At 40.1% G+C, this 17524-nt stretch overlaps 1 protein-coding gene across 1 annotated transcript in view; it reads left to right on the top strand.

The window, feature by feature from the left end:
* The window catches only part of LOC121853609 (glycoprotein-N-acetylgalactosamine 3-beta-galactosyltransferase 1-like), a 117240-nt gene that overhangs the window by 44521 nt on the left and 55195 nt on the right, over window positions 1-17524 (top strand). The window contains exon 2 of the mRNA XM_042347868.1: window positions 16578-17014. Coding sequence (XP_042203802.1) covers window positions 16905-17014 — 110 coding nt within the window. The 5' untranslated portion in view covers window positions 16578-16904. The remainder of the gene's footprint in view (window positions 1-16577; window positions 17015-17524) is intronic.

The raw sequence follows: 17524 nt of genomic DNA, 5'->3' as shown, positions 1-17524 counted from the left end.
AAAACCCAATACTCTGTTTGCCTTATTTCGAACATTAACGCACTGTTATCTAGGAGGCTAGATAGATTCATGGATGATAGAGAGTGGTAGTAACTCTCGACAGGAGCTGCCATGCACAGGCCAACCGGCCTATTGCAGACTCCTTATTTTCTTATGTTCTTATGTTATAAGTACCCCTAGGTCTCTTTCACAAGTCGACTTCTCTAGGTTGATGTTGTTAAGGCTGTATACATTATAAGTATTTGTTCTTCCAATATTAAGTACGCTGCACTTGCTGGTGTTGAATTTCATTTGCCATTTTTCAGACCACCCCTGCAGTTTATTTAGATCCTCCTGTAATGCATTTGCATCCTGCCCTGAATTAATCTGCCGCCCTATTTTGGTGTCATCCGCAAACTTGCTTATGTCACTGCTGATCCCAGTATCTAGATCGTTTATGTAGATTATGAACAAGAGTGGGCCTAGTACTGACCTCTGGGGAACCCCACTGGTTACACGTCCCCACTCAGATTTAACACCATGTACGCTGACCGATTCCATGACAAAAACCCATTGGACAAAATCCCAGCGGACAAAATCCCAGCCTCTTATCCCAAAAGTGGACAAAAACCCAGTCTCATATAAGATTAATTAATAAGATTAGGTGTAAAGACCATTCGCCTGTTATCATATTAATAATATGATATTATATTATATTGTATTAAGGTATCGTATACAATATTTGTGTGTCAAAAAAAAAAACACGACAAAATAATAACACCTATGACTGTTGTTCCATGACAGCATAAGAACGTAAGTTGCTTAATCGGTCACCAGCATCCAAGCATATGGACTGTGATCGAGGCCTTCAGAAAGGATCAGGCACTAGCTGCAACAACAATGCTTCAAGACCAGATTGGTGAACGACCACAGAAACGTGTCCGCAGAGCTCAGAAAACCTTTGAAGATCGCCTTGTCAACTTGTGTTCAGATCGCCAATCCTCATCTAAAAGTGTAGAGGAGTTCCTACAGGTTGTTGGAGCATGCATTCGTTTCAGTGATTTTTCATAATTATGTTTATAAATGGAACATAATTTTGTGAGCATGAAATAATTATATATTGAATATTGTTATTGTATCAATTTGACTGTAATTTTTTTTTTAAATATGAGACTTTTATTTATAAGACTGGGATTTGTCCACTTTTGGAAAAGAGGCTGATTTGTCCTGTAACCACGCTGACCTCTGCGTTCTATCAGTGAGCCATGATTTTATCAATTTAAAATTTTCCCTCGATACCAGAGCCTTAATTTTCTCAAGCCTCTCTCATGCGGTACTCTGTCAAATGCTTTGCTAAAGTCTAAGTAAATAACATCGTAATTTTCGTCATTATATACTACCTCGAAGACTTTAAAAACGTTAGCAGATTTATTAGACAAGATTTTCCCTTTGTAAACCCATGTTGAGAGTCGTAGATTAATTTGCTTTTCTCCAGATGCGATCGGATGCTATCTGCTATAATTGATTCAAGACCCAGCTGCCATATGGCATCACGAAAATTGTGACCAAGCCCCAGGTTCCTGATCTTTCTGCCTCATTTACACACAATTGCAGGGTCTCAATTGTTTCTCTTACCATTGACAACACATCATATATACCTATTGTTTCTCATTCACGATCTTTCTTTTTCATATTTTGTATTTTTTATAGTTCTTTATTATTTGTATTACTATAATTATTATTTTTTATTATAAATGGTATTTATTATGAATTATTAATATTTTTATTACTATTATACACACACACACACATATATATATATATATATATATATATATATATATATATATATATATATATATATATATATATATATATATATATATATATATATAATATATTGTGTGTGTATCAAGTAAATCACGGTAGTTGCGCGTGATCCAAGTATATGCTGATAACCACAAGGAAACACGAAGTTCCCAAGCGCTTTCGTGTAATTCACATCTTCAGGGGTGAGTACAGACTAAGGAGAAATACATAACAAGGTGTATATATATACAGTAGAGAGGCATTGCATTGACTGGGATAATGCCTCCTCAATATTACTTTGTAATTCAATTGACAGTAGGAACTTTAGAGAACCCAGTCTCATTAAACATACCGAATCCGTCAACATGAATTTGAGTAATGGTATTTACAAACTGGATAATTTCGTAATTAAGAAGATTTGTAACCAGGTGAGAAGGTTGGGTCATCTTACCCTCTGATCTGACTACGGACTACTGCTGTGCTTATAAAGATTAGTAGGGTCACCGCCTAGTGACCGGACCATTGTGGACACTCACTGTCCCCTAGGGACTTGATCTGCTCTCCCCACTGTATATAGAGTCGGTGCAGCGAAGAACGACGAAAATGATTCCGGGATTTAGAAACCTTCCATATCAGGATAGAAGAAGAAACTAAACTTGCATTCCCTAGAAAGACGAAGAGTGCGGGGAGCTATGATAGATGTATTCAAGTGGGTGAAAGAAATCAATAAAGGTGATATAGATAATGTTCTTATAATATCCGAGCAGGATAGGACTCGGAACAACGGATTTCAACATAAGAACATAAGAAAGTGGGATACTGCAGGAGGCCGACTGGCCCATACAGGGCAGATCCCTTTCACACCCATCCCAGCACTTCCATGTGCCTATCCAACTTCGTCTTGAAGCTCCCTTGCGTCCCCGATCCTACTATAGCACTCGGTAGCCTATTCCACATATCCACAACTCTATTACCAAACCAGTGCTTGCCTATATTCTTTTTGAATCGGAATTTATCTAATTTTAAAGCCATTTGTTCTAGTTATTCTCTGTTATTACTGAGCTTCAGAACATCTTCTACTCCCTTGTTAATCCTAATTTCACTCCACTTGTACACCTCATCATATCTCCTTAACTCGCCGCCTCTCTAATGAATGTAAGCCCAAGCTTTTCAGCTCATATGGAAGGTTTCTAATATTATGGATCATTTTGGCTATTCTTGTATTCTCCAGCAATCTATGTCCATTCTATAATAAGGACACCAGAACTGGAAACCGCATAATCCATGTGTGGCCTCTACTAATGCTAGGTAAAACAAGATAACGTCAGCAGTTCTGTTACTCACAGTGACTCCAGATATGAACCCAAGAATCCTGTTTGCCTTGTTAAGTAGAATGCTAATACATTGTTTTCAGGCTTCAAGTCGTTAAGCAATAAACACACCCCAGATCTTTTCACAAACTGAGTTTTCATTTCTGTGCTACCAGTTTATACTTTAACGTTTGTATTCGTCTTTCCCTATCTGTAGTAATTCTTGCATTTATCAGTATTAAAATTCATTTGCCAGTCTACTGACCACTCATGTAAGGTATCTAGATCTCTTTGAAGGTGTTCAAAGTCACTGTCTGAATTTATCATTCTCCCCATTTTGGTATCATCTGCAAATTTTCTAATCCTACTAGTTATACCTAAATCAAGATCATTAATGAATATAACAAACAGCAGAGGGCCTAATACAGATCCCTGGGGAACTCTGCTTTTGACCGCACCCCAGTCTGACTTAAATCCATTTATGCTGACTCTTTGTTTCCTACCAGTTAACCATGACCTAATCCATTTTAATAATGATCCACCTATTCCATGTGCTTCTACCTTCCTTATCAATCTCTCATGAGGGACTCTATCGAATGCTTTACTGAAATCTAAATAAATTATATCATATGACTTATCATTATCTACCGCTTTATATACTTCTGAGAAAAAGCTAAGCAAATTTGTGAGACAAGAACGTCCCTGGGTGAACCCGTGCTGAGAAGAATGAATTGAGTTGAATGTTTCAAGGTGGCTTCTGATTTTTGTAGCAATAATTGACTCTAGCAACTTGCCTATGATTGACGTGAGACTAATGGGACGGTAATTTGATGCAATTGATTTATCACCTTTTTTGAAAATCGGAACTACATTTGCAAGTTTCCAAGCTTCTGGCACTAGGCCCGATTCTAATGACTTATTAAATAAAACTGCTAATGGATTACTCAACTCATCTCTACATTATTTTAATATTCTAGCATATACCTCGTCTGGACCAGGCGATTTATGAGGCTTCAGTTTGTTAATTACTTTAAGCACATCGTTACTAGTAATATTGATATTCATCAACGATATTTTCTATACTGTCGTTATATACCTTATGAACTTCTGGAAACTGTGCTAGGTTTTCATTTGTGAATACGGAGCGAAAATGACTATTTAACGTACTACATTTCCTAACTCATCAATAAATATTTCCTCCTGTCGTAGTTTTAAGGGACCTATTGTATCTCTAACCTTTGATTTATACAGTTGATAAAAAAAGCTTTGGGGTTATTTTTCGATTCGTTTGCTACCTTGATTTCATAATTTCTCTTTGCTTTCCTAATTTCTGTTTTTACCTGTCTTGTTAGGTTCTGATAGTAACCAAGCAAGTGATTTTCGCCTTTCTTAACTTTTCTATATACTCCTTTCTTTTTCCCTAGAAGATCTAAGAGTCTATTATTCATCCATTTTGGTTGGTTCCGTATCGATCTGAATTTTCTTTTAGGGATGTGTTTATTTTGAGCATTATTGATTGTCGCAATAAATTGTTCATAAGTAGCTGCTAAATTAAATTCGGGGTTATCCCGTCCTAAGTTGACAGTTTCCGGAGGTGTGGGGGAGATTAATCTTTTGACCATAGGGTCATTCCTTAGGTCTCTCCTTAAGCTACCGTAATTAGCCTTCCTAAAATCCGGGATCAAGGCCGAATTTTCCTTCTTCCTGCCATCCCATATTATGTTAAAATATATGGCTTTATGATCACTGTTTCCTAGTTCGTCTCCAACCCCAACATCTTTTACTAGATTTTCATTATTACTGAGAACTAAATCGAGGATATTATTTCCTCTAGTGGGCGAGTTTATGAATTGATATAAAAAACTATCTTGTACTACTTCTAGAAAATCTTCAGATTCATTATCGCTAAGTTGATTTTTCCAATCTATGCCTGAAAAGTTGAAATCGCCTAGAATACATACATTGTTTCTATCAGATGCCTTCTTTATTTCCTCCCATAGCAATTTACCATCGTTCCTACTCAAATTAGGTGGTCTATATATAACACCAATGACTACGGATTCACTGCCCTCACCAATCTCTACCCAAATACTTTAATTGTCGCTATTTGTTTTAATGTTTGATTTATTGCAGCTTTTTAATGACACCAACCAGTTTTGGTTTAGGAGGGAGATAGGAAGGAACTGGTTTACAAATAGGGTGGTGGACGAGTGGAACAAGCTTAGCAACTTTGTAGTAAGTGCTGGAACGCTGGAAAGTTTCAAAGGGAGGTTGGATAGATTCATGGATGATAGAGAGTGGTAGTAACTCTCGACAGGAGCTGCCATGCACAGGCCAACCGGCCTATTGCAGACTCCTTATTTTCTTATGTTCTTATGTATTTCTCCTTAGTCTGTACTCACCGCTGAAGATGTGAATTACACGAAAGCGCTTGGGAACTTCGTGTCTTCTTGTTTCCTTGTGGTTATCAGCAAATACCTGGATCACGCGCACCTACAGTGATTTTCTTGCATATATATATATATATATATATATATATATATATATATATATATATATATATATATATATATATATATATAATTTGATAATACACGGGAAATGGAAACAACGGAGGTAATTCGTTGTTTCCATTTTCCCGTGTGATTTTATCAAGATTTATCTTATCCACGTTTTCATTGTGGATTTACATGAAATATATATATATATATATATATATATATATATATATATATATATATATATATATATATATATATATATATATATATATATATATATATATATATATATATATATATATATATATATATATATATATATATATATATATATATATTTATATAAATATATATATATATATATATATATATATATACATATATAATTTCCCAAAAAAGTATCGGCCCTCTCCTCATCAATACAATGTGTCACAATGGACGAAAATTTCCGATCACTAATTGTGATTCCTGCATTATGTTGGTAGGTCTGCCTTCCTATAAAATGGCATCTGTTGTAATTATGGTGAATCACCATGCTTCACCTTTAGTAGAATAATATAATGATATTAATGTGGTGAAAATATATCAACGGCAATCAAATAGTGGGTGTTTTCTGCTGGAAATCCATGACCAACATTAGTACCCGAGACTCGTTGGAAAATACAGCCTGCACCAACAGATATGGAGACATGTCACTTTCCGAATAACAGCATAGCTATAAATCAATGATTATGTAACTGTAATAGGTATAATAGTCATATAGTGCTAATGACTATTAGATAATATTAGTAACACTAGGTTAAGTTAGGCAATGGCAAACATTCTAGGAAATGAAAATAATATTCATAGAGATCTTTTTGTCTTTTAATTTCTACCTATCAATATTTAGTATATTCACTCCCTCGTGTTATCTGTGATGTCTCCATAGACTGTCAGTCATTCACATGGGAGGACTTGACGACATCGTCTCGTAGTGTGTGTAAGAGATAATGTTCCGTTGCCAGCATGAATCATGAGGATGAGATGATACGTTATACATTATATTACCTCATCAATTGAGGTAGAAATAATATCGAAATGCAGTAGCTCATAATGTCATTGTAATTGGATATTGCAAATGAATGTAATATCAGATCATAGTATATCATATTTCGTTCGAAGCGATTCCATTGTAACCTCGTTTCATGAAAACATAGTAACATTATATTCCTATTTGGCAACTCATCCCTTGGGTCTGAAATACTATCAAAGGTGTATAAATCAGCGGGGTTACTCATGATGTAATTGCAGTAGCGTACCCAGAAATTCTGTAAGGAGGGAGCCTGAAGGAGCAACAATAAGGACAATGCGGGAGACACGAAAAAACATGTAGCAGCGGCACCACTGTGGTAAGGAAATCCGCGTGACGTCATCTCAGAGGCCTGCCTTGGCAACTTGGGGGCGCGCGGGAGTTTTAAATTGGCAATTACGAACAAATTGAGGTTTATTTACTTTATTTTCAGACAAAATGGGACCTATTAGGCAGCAAAAAATTCACTTTTGCCTGACCAGGGGGGTGACATGTAGGATTCCAGCATCTGACCACAAACGGTTAAGGAACCGTGGGCTTAAGGGGAGGGGAGGGGGTGGGCCCCATGGGCCCACCCCTTGGGTACGCTAGTGTGTGATTGATTTTGCATATTGCATCATAATTCATAATATTTCATTTTATTATACAGAGAATAGATGGTATGCTGCAGCTACCATGGTGATTATCAGGTGCACGAAGAAAGAACGAAAGGTGCAACTTGTGGTGGGATGTAATCCTAGACAAGGTTCTTCAAACTCCAGAGCACGAGCAGTAAATATATTCCATAAGTAGTACAAGACTTGGCAGGATAACCAACCGGTACAAAACAGGAGCAAGCACAAAGAACTCCTTGCCGTCGCCAGGCCTGAGCCGATCTGAGAGAATTTAGCTAGCTAGGCAGGGAAAGTTGCTAGACATTGCTAGGACAATAAATGAGATCTTCTAGTTACTTGACAAGCGCGGTACAGACATAGGCATTAGCTCACTGATAACGACGGAGAAATGAGCAATAATTTGAATAAATATTTTTCAACTGTTTTCACCACCGAAAATTTAAACATGATACCCGAGGCACCGACTCTACTCAGAGATAGTGAAGAAAACAAATTAAGTGAGATAGTACATAAGAACATAAGAAAATAAGGAGTCTGCAATAGGCCGGTTGGCCTGTGCATTAGGGTGTGTCATAGGAGGGAAGATCAGCTAAAACTAATGGCCCATCACTTTTTTCGTAGATTTTAGTGTATATAAACAGAAAATAATTTCAGTTTCAATATTTTGCAACCTTTTGCTAGGTAAATTTTAGCGTGAAATTAATCGAAAATCTAACGTACAGCTGCATTAGTGCATTACAATTAAATAGTGAACATTGCTTTCTGACTTCATTCTTTAACAACCCAACTAACAATATTTTTTTCTGTTTCAGATTCTGATGCATTTATAAGTTGATAATATTTGCGATGGCTGCTTGTGTCAGGACGAGGAACCAAAAATCCAGCCATCTCAGTCACTATCTTGGGTCTGGGAGAGAGCTCCTGAAGTCGGAGTTGCCTACATTGAGAGATGCTTTGAGATACGGTGTTTTAATCAGGCAAATCAGTGAAAAGAACCAAAGAACTTACACAAACAAAGACATTGCCAGTGATATGACCAAAGCTGTCTTGGCACAGTACACTCTGGCTAACGCTCAGTTCAAGCCTCCAGTCATAACAAGTCAGAAGAAGATTAGTGAGAGACTGCTAGCCAGTTGGGAAAAGGCAAGAGATATCTCTCTTGGGAGAGGAAAACTTGCAGTTAAGGACAGCTTTGCCAAGCAACTGGACCAGTTATTTGACATAATTACTTGCAAGTGCCCAATTGTTCTCTGTCCTGAGTTTGGATGCGATCGTGACTATAAATCCGAGGCCCACATCTCCTGTATTTGCAAGCGTGAACTGAAGATTCCTGTGATCGAACTGGCATTTGTCAAAGCACAGAGAGAGAAAACTGGCAGTATAGGGGCTCTCATGATTTCTAGCCAAGATATTCCGGAGTCCAAGAGACAGGAGGCTGCCACAGAGAGACAGAAGAGGAGAAGAGTTGCCGAGGAAAAGAGACTTGAGAAGGCCCAGGGTGAGGTAAAAAAGGCCGATGATTGGAGTCAAGCTGATTCAGAGTTTAATGACTTCCCCATGGCTGATCCGAGTGCTGACCAGGAGAATGGTGACTTTGTCCCTAACCCAGAAAATAATGATCCCAAACCTTCCAGGCATAAGATTCGAAATAGGAAAGATATCCCGAGCATAGCTCTGGCCAGCATGCGACACCACACTGGTCTCAGAGAAACTGCAGAGATAGCAACAGCTGCCTGGATTGACGGTGGTTTGATAACACCTGATGATGTTCACCTGGTGATAGATCATAACAAAGTAAGGAGATCTCAGGAGAAACTTGTCAGTAACCTAGAAGAGGAGTTTGATAAGGGGATAAGAGAAAATGGAATCAATTGTTTGTTCTTTGATGGGAGAAGGGATGACACTAAAGTGTTCATGAAAGTTGGAGATTCTGACAAGTTGTTCCCTGCCATGGTGAAGGAGGAACACTACTCCTGCTGCAGTGAACCAGGAGGGAAGTATTTGTGGCATTTCACTCCAGAGAAAGATGACATCAGGAAACCAGCTGAGATAGCGGCAGATAACATTGTGAACTGGCTCAGAGAGAGGAACGTAGACCAGACCCTGCAGGCCATTGGAGGACAGCACCAACACGAACACCGGGTGGCAAGGGGGGGTCATACAGTGGATAGAGCGGAAGATTGGGAGGAAGCTGGTCTGGATTGTTTGTGACCTCCACACCAACGAGTTGCCACTCAGACATCTGATCCAGGAGCTGGATGGCAAGTCTCTTTCAAACAACAGATGGTCTGGTCCTCTTGGCAAGATGCTGGACTCTGCCACTGAGTTAGAAATAAATCCGAGCTTTGAAAAAATCACAGTTGGCCCTCCACTCGTTGAGCTTGCACATACTGTCATTGACGACCTGAGTACTGACCAGTACTATGGTTACATGATTTGCAGTGTCATCAAAACTGGGGTCATGCCTGATAGACTTGCTTACCTGCAGATAGGTCCAGTCTCACATTCTAGGTGGCTCACAACGGCTCTCAGGTTCTGCAGAATTTGGGTCGCTCATCATAAACTGAAAGGAACCAGCTTCACAACCTGAGACTTATTGTCCAATTCATCGTGAGTGTCTACTTGCCAAATTGGTTCAACACCAAGGTCAAGTCATCGTTCTCCGAAGGTCCGAGGCATGTTCTCTTCCAGCTTGAGCTCCTGAGGAGTCAGCCAAGGAAGGTTGTTCAGATTGTGGAGCAGACTGTGAGGAGATCTTCCTGGTATGCTCATCCTGAGGCAGTTCTGCAGACAATGCTCTGCAGTAAGGATGAGGAGGAGAGAAGAGTGGCAGTCAAAAAGATCTTGGATATGAGACTTATGAGAGGATCTGGGCATGACGAATCAGTTGGTGACGATTCCTTCAGGGTCAGGAAGACTCCTGAAGTCAATCTAGGTGCCAAGACCCTCACTGATCTCATAGATCTGGATAACATCCAGGCTGGCAGTGAGCCCCCTCTTACCTGCAGCCTCACCAATGTTCAAGTCAGAGCTTTCCTGGACAACCCCATGCATGTCCCTGCCTGGCCCTCGCACACCCAGAGTATAGAGCGTTGTGTACAGCAAGTGAGTGAGGCCAGCAGTCACGTGTACAGCCAGGAGAGGAGGGAAGGCTACATCCGAGCTCAGGTGGTCAGCAGGGAGGTGATGAGTAGAAACAGAAGCAAGAAAGACATGTTCTCTATGGTGTGCAGCAACACCGGGTCGTAGTAGTAAAACCGGTTTTTGTATTTGATGATTTTGTTTTCTAAAGGAATATTAAATTTAATAAATGTGTCAAGATCATTCGTTTCACTATTCTGGATCATTTTCATCCTAATAAATTAACCTGATACATTTACTTTACTTTAAATAAGCTATTTAGTGGTGTTGGTAAAAGGGTGGGAATACTGAATTTTCATAAGATTTCAAGTTAAAATTTACCTAGCAAAAAATGAAAACTTTTCAAATCTGAAGATATCACATGATTCTGCACATAGAACTACATCATTAATACCATGGGCCGATTTTTCAAACTCAAAAAAAAAACTCGCCTCCATATGACACCCTACTGTGCATGGCAGCTCCTGTCGAGAGTTACTACCACTCTCTATCATCCATGAATCTATCTAGCCTCCTTTTGAAACTTTCCAGAGTTCCCGCACTTACTACAAAGTTGCTAAGCTTGTTCCACTCGTCCACCACCCTATTTGTGAACCAGTTTCTTCCTATCTCCCTCCTAAACCTAAACTTATCCAACTTGAATCCGTTGCTCCGAGTCCTATCCTGCTCGGATATTATAAGAACTTTATCTATATCGCCTTTATTGATTCCTTTCACCCACTTAAATACTTCTATCATATCTCCCCGCACTCTTCGTCTTTCTAGGGAATGCAAGTTAAGTTTCTTTAACCTATCCTGATATGGAAGGTTTCTAAGTCCCGGAATCATTTTTGTCATTCTTCGCTGCACCGACTCTAGTGAATTTACATCCATTCTATAATAGGGGCACCAGAACTGAACAGCATAATCGAGGTGCGGCCTAACTAGCGCAAGATATAGTTGCAATAAGACCTCTGCACTCTTGTTACTTACACTTCTAGATATAAAACCCAATACTCTGTGTGCCTTATTTCGAACATTAACGCACTGTTTTCTCGGCCGTAGGTCCGGGCTTACAAGTACCCCTAGGTCTCTTTCACAAGTTGACTTCTCTAGGTTGATGTTGTTCAGGCTGTATACACTATAAGAGACTAGTAACGATGTTAGTAAGCAAATAGACAAACTAAAGCCTAATAAGTCACCTGGTCCCGATGAGATATTTGCCAGAGTATTAGAGGAATGTAAGGAAGAGCTTAGTATGCCCTTAGCAAAGTTGTTTAACATGTCATTAAAAACAGGTGTAGTACCAGAATCCTGGAGGATAGCGAATGTAATACCGATTTTCAAGAAGGGGGATAGATCACTATCCTCTAACTACCGCCCAATCAATCTAACATCAATAGTAGGCAAATTACTGGAAGCAATCATTTCAAACTCTATTCGAAATCACCTGGAGAAGCGCCGATTGATCAATGATTCCCAGCATGGCTTCACAAGCGGACGTTCTTGCCTAACTAATCTATTAACATTCTTTTCATCAGTTTTCGAATCGGTGGACGAGGGGCACAATTATGATGTGGTATATCTCGACTTTAGCAAAGCCTTCGACAGAGTCCCTCACGAAAGACTAATTAGAAAGGTAGAAGCTCATGGCATCAAAGGTGACATCCTTAAATGGATTAGGGCGTGGTTACAGGACAGGAAACAGCGAGTGAGCATTAACGGCACGAAGTCCCATTGGAGCAACGTCACAAGTGGAGTTCCCCAAGGCTCAGTACTTGGACCATTATTATTTATTATATACATAAACGACATAGATATCGGCATTGACAGCAACATAAGTAAATTTGCTGATGACACTAAAATAGGACGTGTTATCAAATCTGACTAGGACTCGGCAAAACTACAGGAAGATCTAAACAAATTTTTCGAATGGTCTGAAAAATGGCAGATGAAATTCAACGTCGACAAATGTAAAGTACTCAGTATAGGAGATGTAAACAGGGAAACCAGGTACCAGATGAACAACGATGCCATAGAGAAATCCGACTGCGAGAGAGATTTAGGAGTAATGATAAGTAGGAACCTTAAGCCAAGTAAACAATGTGTTTTTGCTCGTAACAAGGCTAATAAAGTACTTGGGTTCATACAAAGGAGTGTTAGTTATAAGACTAGCGAGTTCATCCTAAAACTGTATCTTGCTCTTGTGAGACCACACCTGGATTACGCAGTTCAGTTCTGGTCACCGTATTACAGAATGGATATAGAATCCTTGGAAAGAATTCAGAGGAGAATGACAAGACTAATCCCGGGCATTAGGAACCTTGAGTATAGAGACAGGTTAAAGCATCTTAATTTGCACTCCCTTGAGAGACGTAGAGCGAGGGGCGACCTGATAGAGGTGTATAAGTGGAAGACAGGGCTAAACAAAGGGGACATTACAAAGGTACTCAAACTATCCAACCAGGAGCGAACTCGTAACAATGATTTTAAATTAGACAAATTTAGATTTAGGCGTGAAATAGGTAAACACTGGTTTAGAAACAGAGTAGTGGATGAATGGAACAAGTTACCAAATATCATCATTAACTCGAATACGCTGAATTGCTTCAAACATAGGTTGGATGCTCATATGAGCAATAGGGGTTGGGTGCAAACGGGACTGCCCAGTATGGGCCAATAGGCCCGCTGCAGTTTCCTCCATTCTTATGTTCTTATAAGCATAGATATCAGACATGCTATAATAATATATAGTTATACAAACATGTGAATAAATGGTACAATGAATGGTAACAGAGTTTTGCCGTCAGGCGTGTTCACATATCTTGGTATTTACATATCTATACACAACTCACAATCAGAAATACCAACTAAACCGAGACTGATGTGCACGTGTTATTGTGTTCATTTTCCAAATACATAAGGCCTGGGGGGGGGGAGTGTACATATTCCTATAATCAGGTAACAGATTTGCACTCATAGTTATGCTGTCAATAGAAATTCATATACTAGTAACAAGGAGACAAGGGCAATAGGGTATACCTGCTAACTATACAGTCAGGCCCGTCCTTTCGGGGGGCGAACAGGGGCGACCGCCTGGGTCCCCGCGCGTGTGAGGGCCCCGCGGGGCCCAGCACTAGACCCAGTGACCTCGGACACATTACCTGTTGACTGGTTAATCTGAAATTGACGGCTTACGCCACCATCGCAACCCGTGACCTTACCATCCACAGCGACAGTCCCATGGGGGTGGGTTCCTCTGACCGCATAATGACTCCATATACAGTATATATTTTCTGGGGCCCCGCAGTGGCTGAGTTGCCCCGGACCCCGCACCCTCCTAAGGACGGCCCTGTATACAGTAGTTGTATTATTTGACGTATATAAAATGTGAGAACCAGGCAACAGTAACTGTTTATATAACTATTGTTGTAAATTCGTCAGATTGTAAAGAAATAAACATATGTCACTGACTAATGAAAGAGGAAGTAAAGAAACAAATCGGTTTACTGTACAATATTTGGCCAATATCGGTCACCCAAGCCTAAAACTCACTGCTCTACAGTAGCTATACACTTTCTCGATAAAACATTTATAGTGAAACATAATATTCGCTAAATGATCTTATAATGTTTTTGACAATTTTCCTTGTAATGTCTGTGTCACTGTTATTTACTTACATCAAATCAAATCGCTTTATGTCGACAAGCCCAATGTCGGTTTGTATAATTGTTTACAGAAGGGATATTACCTATATATAAGTATCATAGCAAACTCGTTAGAATGTATAGAAAAATATGTAATTTATTTATGACACAGGAAGAAAAATAGAAAATGAAAAAAAAAGTGCAGCACATAACCTGGCCATAGCGGTCGCCTCAGCCTACAGTACACACTGCATTACAAATTATAGATACTGTACTGTACCAGATGGGCGAGACGTACACCAGATACATGTTTGTATTATGTACATTATATATCTATTCATAAGTATCCTAACTAACTCGTTAGAATATACAGAAGAAAAAAAATTTATGACAGGAAGGACTGCAGAATTAGAAATAATGAAAAACTGTGCTCTATGACATTTTGACCATAATATTCGCCAGAGTTTAACATTCAATTATCACTCATCCCTTTACGTACTGAAATAGATACCGATGCCAGACACCTGCACCAACAAATCCTGGTGTCATGTAACCTGATAACATTACCCTCTTTTACTTTTATCCTCTTCACCACTGATCGGCTCGTTAGCCGCTTGGGCGATCCGTCACGTCTCTGTTACGCACTGTTGGCCAGTACTGGGCATGCACCGGCTCCAGTGTTGGTCAAGTCTGGTCTTGAAAGAGCTCACACTCGGTGCCGTCACAACACTTTCTGGTAGATTGTTCCAAGAGTTCACAACTCTCACTCCGAAAAAGTTTGCCCTCAGTTTTCTGGACTTGCGGCGTCTTCAATCTTGAGCTGCCACCCCCTTGTGGGGCGAGCGTCCGCCAGCTCCAAGTAAGGACACTCGACTGAGTAGTGCCCCTTGAGATGCTTATACACCTCAACGAGGTCACCCCTTGCCCGTCTGTAGTATAAGCTAGGCAAGTTCAGGCGCTCCAATCTCGCAGGGTAGCTGAGGTGCCGAAGTGCAGGCACCAGTCTGGTGGTCCTCCTTTTGAACATTTTCAACCAGTACTCCAGATGGGGAAGCACTTCACTCTTGAAGATCGTTACAAGGGACGGACCGTCTAGATATCTAAACGACCTTCTTATAAGACCCAATAATTTATTTGCCTGATTTACCTTCTTCTCGCAATGGCCCGAGAACTTCAGCTTATTGTCAACATAAACACCTAGGTCCTTCTCACATTCAGTCTCAAATAGTGCAATTTCTTCATCGTGTTGGGACATATGATACGCCTCCTTACCGTTGGTACGCCCCAGGTGCATCCTCTTACACTTCGTGACATTGAATCTCAGCAGCCATTTCTTCGACCATTCTTGGAGCCCACCAAGTTCCTTCTGCAGCTCTTCACAGTCCGCTTGGTTCTTGATTTCCCGAAATAACTTGGCGTCATCGCCAAACATTTGTATGGAGGAGTGTACAACATTTGGCATGTCATTTATGAAACAAACAAACAACAGCCTGGCTGGTGGAGGACCCATGTGTGTGTGTGTGCGCGCGTGTGTAATAATAGCAATAATAAAGAGCCATAGATAAATACGAAAACAGAAAAATCAGTCAGATCAGCAACCTGGGACTTGGTCGCATTTTTCGTGATGCCATATGGCAGTAGAGTTTACCATTAGACAACACATTACAATATGCTTCGAATTTCTTTCCAGGCGATAGTACATCCCTGTTTGAAAGCTGTTTACTACCTGCTACCTACGTTAATATCATCAAATTCTCTCACGTACAAGCAAAAGGAATTCACTTATATTTTCTTGATAGTCCTCTTATGTTTAGGTTAGGTTTCATTAAATTAAGTTGGGTTAAGTTAAGTTAGATTGGGTTAAATTCTGTTACGTTTGTTACAGTCGAGTTAATTTGTGTTTGGTAAGGTTGAGCTAGGTTAGATTACTGCAGATTAAGTTTAACTAGGTTAAGTTAGATTGGGTTAAGTTAGGATGTGTTTGTTTGGATTAAGTTAGCTTAGATGTCGTTGCTTTGTCTTAAATGGCAATTTTTGTTCATAAACTGTCTTGGGATGCGGTGGTCGACTGGATACAGTGCTCACCGCCCTCTCCATTTCAAAGGGTCGCTGGTTCACGCCCAGGGCCCTCAGCCAACGCTGACAGTTGGGGAAGTGAAGGTGATCGAATGGAGGAATTGTCTACAGTGTGCTGTATCCCCACTGCCTCTAATGGGTTGTAAGGCCTTTGGAATCCATTTTTCGCACACACTTAGCATACACGACTCCTTTACAAAAAAACAAATCTGGGAATAACACCAGGTTCCACATTTTTATTTTCTTTACATCGTCGTATAAAAAATTAAGATAAGACTGAAATCTTTTAAGACTGGGGTCAGAAGAACTGACCAATGACTACGTTATATTGGGGCTGAAAGGGACTGGCCACCAATCCTTTATGGAAAGGTTAGGCTAGACAGGGGCCTGTTAATATTAGGGAACGTACGAACAACCATAAGAATGATCATTCATAATAACCTTCTTTCCAGGGTCTAGATGACTACGCTGGGAGTATATGAACAACTGTCAGCCGCTGGCAGTGTGACGGAGGAGGGTACGATGGCTACTGTGCTGGATGTAAACAAGAGTTATATAAAACCTAACAACAATGTAAACATCGAGTAGACACGAACTACTACCGTCCTTAGAATAGAATACCCATCCTAGCCAGCAGTAAGCCCAAACATCCTTGGAAAGGGCTAGGAGAGCTTACGAAGTCCTACCCACAGGAAGCCGTCCCAGGAAGAATAGGACAGGCGGGAGAGACGAAGGATAGACCTGGCGGATAGGAGAAAAAGGAGCCTACCCACGGCACCATGATAGTGTTGTGTCGGATGGCGAGGAAGTGTTCACGACGCTTCATTCTGGCTAGCCTCATCCTCATCATCCTCTCCTATCAACTCATCCTCCTCATCTGCACCTACCAGTCAGTAACTTAATGTACCATTGAACCAATCAGTAAATTTATCTCCCAGTCAGTATCTCTATTTGCCGGTTAGAATCTCTATCTGCCAGTCAGTATCTATTTACCAGTCAGTATCTGTATCTGCCAGTCAAAATCTCTATCTGCCAGTCAGTATCTATTTGCCAGTCAGAATCTTTATCTGCCAGTCAGTATCTGTATCTGCCAGTCAGTATCTATTTGCCAGTCAGTATCTGTATCTGCCAGTCAGTATCTGTATCTACCAGTCAGTATCTGTCAGTCAGTATCTATTTGCCAGTCAGTATCTGTATCTGCCAGTCAGTATCTGTATCTACCAGTCAGTATCTGTATCTGCCAGTCAGTATCTATTTGCCAGTCAGTATCTGTATCTGCCAGTCAGTATCTGTATCTACCAGTCAGTATCTGTATCTGCTAGTCAGTATCTATATGTGCCGGTCAGAAAATTTATCAACCAGTTTACAACAAGATGACTGGCATAAGAAGCAGTTAGTG

This window comes from Homarus americanus, unplaced genomic scaffold (genome assembly GCF_018991925.1).
Source record: "Homarus americanus isolate GMGI-L3 unplaced genomic scaffold, GMGI_Hamer_2.0 scaffold4896, whole genome shotgun sequence".
Classification (NCBI taxonomy): domain Eukaryota; kingdom Metazoa; phylum Arthropoda; class Malacostraca; order Decapoda; family Nephropidae; genus Homarus; species Homarus americanus.
The sequence above is the reverse complement of the archived record's forward strand: the minus strand, read 5'-3'. Positions and strand labels throughout refer to the sequence as shown.